The sequence below is a fragment of the Procambarus clarkii genome, chromosome 52 (assembly GCF_040958095.1).
Source record: "Procambarus clarkii isolate CNS0578487 chromosome 52, FALCON_Pclarkii_2.0, whole genome shotgun sequence".
In the NCBI taxonomy this organism is placed as follows: Eukaryota; Metazoa; Arthropoda; class Malacostraca; order Decapoda; family Cambaridae; genus Procambarus; species Procambarus clarkii.
The window spans coordinates 30,156,092-30,165,247 of NC_091201.1; the positions used below are offsets into that span (position 1 = coordinate 30,156,092).

At 47.7% G+C, this 9,156-nt stretch overlaps 2 protein-coding genes across 2 annotated transcripts; both read left to right on the forward strand.

Annotated features, from left to right (window-relative positions):
- The first annotated feature begins 4,091 nt into the window (after positions 1-4,091).
- Positions 4,092-5,675, forward strand: LOC138352211 (myosin light chain kinase, smooth muscle-like). Its single transcript, XM_069304491.1, has 2 exons — positions 4,092-4,145; positions 5,145-5,675. Exons 1-2 carry the CDS (start codon positions 4,092-4,094, stop codon positions 5,673-5,675), a joined length of 585 nt encoding a protein of 194 aa, XP_069160592.1.
- Positions 5,676-6,545: 870 nt separating this feature from the next.
- LOC138352026 (ctenidin-1-like) lies at positions 6,546-8,194 on the forward strand. Its single transcript, XM_069304198.1, has 2 exons — positions 6,546-6,599; positions 7,471-8,194. Exons 1-2 carry the CDS (start codon positions 6,588-6,590, stop codon positions 7,840-7,842), a joined length of 384 nt encoding a protein of 127 aa, XP_069160299.1. The 5' UTR covers positions 6,546-6,587; the 3' UTR covers positions 7,843-8,194.
- Positions 8,195-9,156: the final 962 nt, after the last annotated feature.

Genomic DNA, 9,156 nt, shown 5'->3' on the forward strand with positions numbered 1-9,156 from the left:
AAAAAAAAACAGAAAACGGGACAATATGTCAATTTCGCGGGCCGCTTCCGTTTTCTAATACGTCATTTTTTTAGCCTCGAGTAGACTATACGTCAAAATGCGACGTTCTATTAGCAGGGCGGGTTGCCATCAGGCGTCCACACCTCTCGACAGCCATGACAGTCAGGTGGTTACGACGGTGATGTCAAACAAGACGTCCTTGTCAGTTCCCGAGGCCAACGGACAGCAATTCCGCCAACTCTTCATGGTTGTTTAGGCAATATTTGCAGCTACTTGCTCCCATTACTGTTGCTTCGTAAGTCGCTTGCTGTCAACACGTCAGAATTCCTTAGATCATCTTTGGCAGGGATTGGGGGGATTCTTGGCGTTTTTTGACGGAGAAGCCATTCTTAGAGATTTTTAATGTGCAAGGGGAGTCTTGAGTTGTTTGACAGAGAGGTCGCCCTTAGACATTCTTGATGTATTGTGGTTCATTTGATATTTTTTTAACAATGTTAATTAAGCTTAATATTCTTGAAGTGTAAGGGGGAGTCTTAGCCTAAGGTATAAGGGATTATGCCTATATTAAGGTATATTCTTAGCTTAGTATAAGGGATACCTCTGATTTCGTTTACAAAAACGGTTATCCTTGACATTCTTGATGTGTGTGTAGAGGATCGCTGGTCTTATTCTACGAGGTCAATCTTGGCATTCTTGACATTCTTGATGTGTGTGTTGAGGATCGCTGGTCTTATTCTACGAGGTCAATCTTGACATTCTTGACATTCTTGACGTATAAGGGAGCATAAATATTTTTTTGCCAGGAAATCACCCTTTACATATTGATGTATTAGGAATTCTTGGCCTTTTGGCCGAGGAGTTTAACCTTGGCAAATCTTGCTGTGGAGGTCAACCTTGGGCTTCTCACTAATATTCAGTGTTAAGTTATATTTGTTAGTTCGTGATAATGTCGTTAGATGTTAATAATTATTTTGTATAGACAATGTCGTCATAAGTACTTAATTTCTTGAATGCTTCTGTCACATTATTTTGATCCTAACGTAAGACAATAAAACCCAACCACACCACACACACACTCAGACACACTCACGGGGGTCGGTGGCTGAATGGACAGTACACTGGACACGTAATCCTGTGGTCCGGGGATTCGATTCCCGGCGCCGGCGAGAAACAATGGGCAGAGTTTCTTTCACCCTGATGCCCCTGTTACCTAACAGTATATAGGTACCTGGGAGTTAAACAGCTGTTACGGGCTGCTTCCTGGGTGTGTGTTCTCACCTATTTGTGCTTGCGGGGGTTGAGCTCTGACTCTTTGGTCCCGCCTCTCAACTGTCAATCAACTGGTGTACAGGTTCCTGAGCCTACTGGGCTCTATCATATCTACATTTGCAACTGTGTATGGAGTCAGCCTCCACCACATCACTTCCTAATGCATTCCACCTGTTTACTACTCTGACACTGAAAAAGTTCTTTCTAACGTTCCTGTGGTTCATTTGGGTACTCAGTTTCCACCTGTGTCCCCGTGTTCGCGTACCACCTGTGTTAAACAGTTTATCTTTATCAACCCTGTCAATTCTTTTGAGAATTTTGTAGGTAGTGATTATGTCTCCCCTTACTCTTCTGTCTTCTCTGTGTGTGGGTGTGTGTGTGTGTGTGTGTGTGTGTGTGTGTGTGTGTGTGTGTGTGTGTGTGTGTGTGTGTGTGTGTGTGTGTGTACTCACCTATTTGTGCTTGCGGGGGTTGAGCTTTGGCTCTTTGGGTCCGCCTCTCAACTGTCAATCAACTGGTGTACAGGTTCCTGAAACGTGTGTGTGTGTGTATGTGTGTGTGTGTGTGTGTGTGAGTGTGTGTGTGTGTGTGTGTGTGTGTGTGTGTGTGTGTGTGTGTGTGTGTGTGTGTGTGTGTGTGTGTGTGTGCGTGGAAAATAAATTAGTTAATTAGTAGTTAGTAACAGTTGATTGACAGTTGAGAGGCGGGCCGAAAAGCAGAGCTCAACCCCCGCAAGCACAACTAGGTGAGTCCACACACACACACACACACACCAGAAGGAGAAAGAGAAGAAGTTGGCAGAAAGAGGAAAAAGAAGGAAAATGTGGGACTATGTAACACACACCCTAATCTAACCTTCCCACCTACATGTAATATCATCTACACTCTACCCACATATCAGGACAACCTTCAGGAACCTGGACAACAAAGACATCCATATCACTATGCGCAACCTACGCTAGACCAACCCTTGATTTTGCAACGCCACGAAGAGAATTCACAATAAAAAAAGAGTAAAAACTATGCAAAGTACAGAGGTATGCAACAAGTCGTGTCTCTGGGCTGAGGAAACTTACTCACAGTGAAATGCTGTACGAGCTTTACCGCTCCTCGTTAAAGGAACGACGAATCAAGGAGCAGTTAACAGCTACAGGTTATTTAGAAGACGTGATGTGGTGAAGACAGAGGCACTGTTCTAAATGAGGAACAGAGGAAGTGTGTGAACGCTGGAGAGAGAGAGAGAGAGAGAGAGAGAGAGAGAGAGAGAGAGAGAGAGAGAGAGAGAGAGAGAGAGAGAGAGAGAGAGAGAGTGTGTCAGGAGGGAGTCGATCCCTTAACATGAGAACTGGCAGCAAATATAACGGACCAGATGCAAGAGGCAGGCCACAACAACTTGGGTGAAACAAACCAACCCTCACGTATGAAAGGGAAGCGCCAATGTTTCAGTCACTCTTGCATCCATACAAAGTCGTGGATAAAGGTCTAGATATGGGTCCAGGATGGACCGAAACGTCGTCTCTTTCTTCTCATTTCGAACGTAGAGTCAGCTTTATTTATAACTGTTTACACAAGGATATCATAGAGCATTCCACCAGAACCTTCTAGAGCACAATGACAGTCTATACATTAACTGACCCTGAGATGGAAAGACAGGGGCTCAGGAGCTAGAATTCGACTCTTTAAACACATCTGGTTACGTACGTGATATCATATGTATAGCCATAACTACCAGTGGAAATAACTGTTCAGGTGTGGACGATTGCCACACCTGGAGGTACATGTCGACGACTGCCACACCTGGAGGCACACGTGGACGATTGCCACACCTGGAGGTACACGTGGACGACTGCCACACCTGGAGATACACGTGGACGACTGCCACACCTGGAGATACACGTGGACGACTGCCACACCTGGAGGTACACGTGGACGACTGCCACACCTGGAGGTACACGTGGACGACTGCCACACCTGGAGATACACGTGGACGACTGCCACACCTGGAGATACACGTGGACGACTGCCACACCTGGAGATACACGTGGACGACTGCCACACCTGGAGATACACGTGGACGACTTCCACACCTGGAGATACACGTGGACGACTGCCACACCTGGAGGTACACGTGGACGACTGCCACACCTGGAGGCACATGTCGACGACTGCCACACCTGGAGGTACATGTCGACGACTGCCACACCTGGAGGCACATGTCGACGACTGCCACACCTGGAGGTACACGTGGACGACTGCCACACCTGGAGGCACATGTCGACGACTGCCACACCTGGAGGTACACGTGGACGACTGCCACACCTGGAGGCACATGTCGACGACTGCCACACCTGGAGGCACATGTCGACGACTGCCACACCTGGAGGCACATGTCGACGACTGCCACACCTGGAGATACACGTGGACGACTGCCACACCTGGAGGTACACGTGGACGACTGCCACACCTGGAGGTACACGTGGACGACTGCCACACCTGGAGGTACACGTGGACGACTGCCACACCTGGAGGTACACGTGGACGACTGCCACACCTGGAGGTACACGTGGACGACTGCCACACCTGGAGGTACACGTGGACGACTGCCACACCTGGAGGTACACGTGGACGACTGCCACACCTGGAGGTACACGTGGACGACTGCCACACCTGGAGGTACACGTGGACGACTGCCACACTTGGAAGTACACGTGGACGACTGCCACACCTGGAGGTACACGTGGACGACTGCCACACCTGGAGGTACACGTGGACGACTGCCACACCTGGAAGTACACGTGGACGACTGCCACACCTGGAGGTACATGTGGACGACTGCCACACCTGGAGGTACACGTGGACGACTGCCACACCTGGAGGTACACGTGGACGAGGTACCGGGGAGAGTGTGGGCGTCACTCCCCATAAAGCTCCGTCACTCATCTGAAGGACACTGACCACAGGGAAGTATGGGGCGATGGAGCCGGGTGGTGTGTGTGTGTGTGTGTGTGTGTGTGTGTGTGTGTGTGTGTGTGTGTGTGTGTGTGTGTGTGTGTGTGCGCGCGCGCGCATTTCTGCTTGCATGTTCCTATATTTTGTATACACTCACCTATATACAATCATTAAAAATGTAAATAAAATATGTAATGGAGCAGTAACATATGAATGAAATGTAGTTGTACTCCCTATATTAAATTGTAAATACAAAATAAATAATCCCCCATACAGACACACATACACACATAGATTACATGTATATTATATATATATATATATATATATATATATATATATATATATATATATATATATATATATATATATATATATATATATATATATATATATATATATATCACCGTCTGACGATTCAAAGAATATTCATGACTAAACGAACATAAAGCGTCACGAAGTCTCCAAGGTCAACAAGGTCAACGACAAGGTCAACGACAAGGTCAACGACTGTGCCATCAGGCAGGACTGGGGGGGGGGGGATCAAGGCTGACAGGTAAGGAGGACAGAGTCATCAGAAGCACATATGTATATGCATGTAAAACACACATAGGCTCCGGCAAATTAGTTTTTTTGTTTTACCCTTTCAGTTTAACTAACCCACCGCCATTTTTTTGTTTGTTTGACGGAGGAGAAATTCGAGAAAACGAATTGGAATATGTGAGGAGATTATACATATGACTCGTTCCGTTTCGTTGTTTCGAACTCGTTCTCGTTCCGAACGAAGCCGTTTTTCTCTTTCTACAGGTTCGTTACTTACGGGGGGGGAACTATCAAATATTTACTGCACTATTAAACGTTATGCGTCCGTGAACTGTCCGTTGATAACTGCGCGCTGAGTTACACTAACAGGTTAATGTACGTAGTTCAAGCCGGACACAGAGCGCAAGCCGGACACAGAGTGCAAGCCGGACACAGACTGCAAGCCGGACAGAGTGTGCAAGCCGGACACAGACTGCAAGCCGGACAGAGAGTGCAAGCCGGACACAGAGTGCAAGCCGGACACAGAGTGCAAGCCGGACACAGACTGCAAGCCGGACAGAGTGTGCAAGCCGGACACAGACTGCAAGCCGGGCAGAGTGTGCAAGCCGGACACAGAGTGCAAGCCGGACACAGAGTGCAAGCCGGACACAGAGTGCAAGCCGGACAGAGTGTGCAAGCCGGACACAGACTGCAAGCCGGACAGAGAGTGCAAGCCGGACACAGAGCGCAAGCCGGACACAGAGCGCAAGCCGGACACAGAGTGCAAGCCGGACACAGAGTGCAAGCCGGACACAGACTGCAAGCCAGACACAGAGTGCAAGCCGGACACAGACTGCAAGCCGGACACAGAGTGCAAGCCGGTTAAGGAACGGAACCTTGTAGTGCACAACGAAATGATAAACGTGATAAATTGACGAATAAATATTACTTCCGGTTTAGCTACTTGCAGCCCATCATGGTCGAGTTGGTACTGAGTGTGCTCCCGAGGAGTCCACCGTCGCGGGTTCGATCCCCAAAGCTCGTAGTCATATATATAGTCTCACCGAAGCTTGTAGTCACATATAGTCTTCCCACAAGCTTGTAGCCATATATATAAAGTCTTCGATATATCCGAAAATTGTATACATGACTACATATATGACTACATTCTGAGAGTCATCAGGTAAGGACAATGAACGACCCGAAGGGACGCGAGCGCGGGAACCGGTGACCTACCTGACCCTCGAGGCATAGCGCCACCTTTGCAGCACACCGCTCCCTGGAGCATAGCGCCACCTTTGCAGCACACCGCTCCCTGGAGCATAGCGCCACCTTTGCAGCACACCGCTCCCCGGAGCATAGCGCCACCTTTGCAGCACACCGCTCCCTGGAGCATAGCGCCACCTTTGCAGCACACCGCTCCCTGGAGCATAGCGCCACCTTTGCAGCACACCGCTCCCCGGAGCATAGCGCCACCTTTGCAGCACACCGCTCCCTGGAGCATAGCGCCCTCCAAGCATGGCTCCCAAACACCTGTTGAGGTCACTGGAGTGTGCCTGTGTGCGTGTCAGACTAGGGGGGGTGGGGGGTGGAGGGAGGGGGGGGAGGCCCTCAGTGGAGGCAAATGTATATGATTATATACATGCCTTGGATAGGGTTATGTCCCCTTGCCTGCTAGCTGCACTTTGTCAGGGACATTGGACACACTTTTAGGGGGGGGGGGGATGGGGGGGGTGAGGGGGGAGGGGAGGGGGTGCTGGAGTATATAAGGATAGACAGTCGCCATACACTCACACACCCTTCATTCCCCTCGTCCCCATAGCAACGACGTGCAGCGGCAGCCAGCAATGAAGGTCTTGGTGAGTAGATCAAGTTATCTACCTCATAGACTTATCTACCAAATATTATGATAATCTAATATTAGTCCATTAATAGTCCGAGAGGATCCCAGACCCGCCTTAATCGACTGTGCCACGACACGGTTATCTTGAGGTTATCTTGAGGTTATCTTGAGGTTATCTTGAGGTTATCTTGAGTTGATTTCGGGGCTTTTTTAGTGTCCCCGCGGCCCGGTCCTCGACTAGGCCTCCACCTCCAGGAAGCAGCCCGTGACAGCTGACTAACTCCCAGGTACCTATTTACTGCTAGGTAACAGGGGCATAGGGTGAAAGAAACTCTGCCCATCGTTTCTCGCTGGCGCCCGGGATCGAACCCGGGACCACAGGATCACAAGTCCAGTGTGCTGTCCGCTCGGCCGACCAGCTCCAAAACAATTCAATTCATTGTCAAAACAATTGCAACCGGGAGTGTATGTGTGTGTGTATATATATATATATATATCTTAGTATACGTATATACTTTAGTGGTCTACTTTAGTCAAGATAGAAATAGTGTTGAACATAGAAGTATGGTGAATCAAAGCTGGCTAAATGATAGTGAATCAATCGTGGGAATCTGAGAGCAAACGACGCAGTGAATGGTGATGACTCAGCAGTACAGAACGACTCAATCATAGTTTCCTACGTAACAGCTGAGACGTCTGAAGACATAATCACCTTGTAACAGAAACTCTGAACCCGCTCCTTAGGACACGAGGAAAATGGAGAAAAAAATTAAATGGATAAAAAATAATATATACATTTTTTTTGGACACTATGAATATTATCTTCATTTTATATAAGCTAATTACTGACTTATATTTCCCCTCCTTTTCTTCTTTTCTACCGTCAGATCATTGGACTGTTGGCGACTCTGGCAGCAGCGAGGCCCGAGCCGGTGGCAAAGCCAGACCCGAAGCCCATAATCGGGCCGGTGCTAGGCCTGGGTCTGACGGGCATCGGGTACAGCCTGGGCACCGTGGGCCAGGGCCTAGGGGGCATCAGCAACGGCCTAGCCAACCTCGGGTACAACATCGGCAGCCTGGGTTACGGCATCCAGGGCTACGGGCGCAACCTCTTCGGCTCCGGGTTCGGAGGTTTGGGCGGCGGGAACGGCTACCTGGGCGCCGGGAACAATTACGGCGGTGGCGCTAACAACTACGGCGGTGGCACTAACAACTACGGCGGTGGCACTAACAATTTCGGTGGGGGCCTCTTTGGTTAGGAGACTTCAACGTTCCTCGTACATTAAAAAGATGAAACTCTTCCATGGCTGCTAAAGAATAAAATTCCTTACATAATCTGTATCATTATATAACGCGATCCTTAAGCATGTCTTTTCAGACATCACGTGACTGTAACAAGTGGGAAGTATACGGTATAGAAGTGTGTATAATGGACCAAACATACAAGGCCATACGAGGCCGCTTCTGTGAATAACCAATCATGGCATATATATCTGCAGGCCTATTCACTAATTACAGAGTTTTTTATTTCTAAACTAATCTAACTTGTCCCCCATTGTTTACTATTCTCTCTCTCTCTCTCTCTCTCTCTCTCTCTCTCTCTCTCTCTCTCTCTCTCTCTCTCTCTCTCTCTCTCTCTCTCTCTCTCTCACTCTCTCTCCAGACAGTCCCTGCTCCTCTGAATCTCCCTAAAGATTGTAAACTAGGATCACAGGTCGACTAGAAAATGACTAGAAAATCACGAGGGGAAGGTCTACAGGCCTACAGGTCACCTAGGCCTCCAGGCCTAGGTGAGCAACCTGTCCTCTTAAAAAGAACGTCGCTTTTGGCCGTTTGCCCGTATGGCCGAATTTAGACGTAATTTGAAAATGAAAAAAAATTGAAAATAAATTTGGGATTTTTTTTTTTCAACAACAGTAAGTTAAGGTCCTCTGATAGGTTAGGTGGGCAGGAAATTCTCATAAAGTTTCAAAACGTTATGAAAAACGTTAATTTAAAGTGTCCTCTTATAAGCTCTGCGTGTACGTCGGACGACTCAAATAGAAAACGGAACAGAACGTCACTTTTGTGAGTCGATTTCATTTCAAATTACGTCCAAATTTGGCCATAGTGCGCATACGAGCCAAAAGTGACGTTATTTTTAAGAGGACGGGTTGAGGGGCGGGTTAAAAATACCCCCAAGTTTTATTCACTTATGTTCTTGGCAGTTTGTTCTATTTATGTGAGACTTTATTGAAATATGAACATGAAAACATAATTATATAGGAAACGCGTTCATATTGTGAACGCGTTTAATTTACGAGTGAAAGAAGTTAGAGATCCCGAGCACATGGCATATGTGGATGTGCACATGTGGTATACACATGTACACATGACAGATGTGTGTACAAATATGGCACAGACGAATGTGAACTCGCAAAAGACGGATGTGCACTTGTGATAAACGTCTGTACACATGATACACGTTTGTACACATGATGAACATCTGTGTACACATGATAAACGTCTATGTACACATGATAAACGTCTGTGTACACATGATAAACGTCTGTGTACACATGATAAACGTCTGT

Coding starts and splice junctions, on each gene's coding strand:
- LOC138352211 (XM_069304491.1), top strand. CDS start 4,092: ATGTGGACGACTGCCACACCTGGAGGTACACGTGGACGACTGCCACAC. Junction 4,146..5,144: donor GACGACTGCCACACCTGGAG/GTACACGTGGAC, acceptor TAATGTACGTAG/TTCAAGCCGGACACAGAGCG.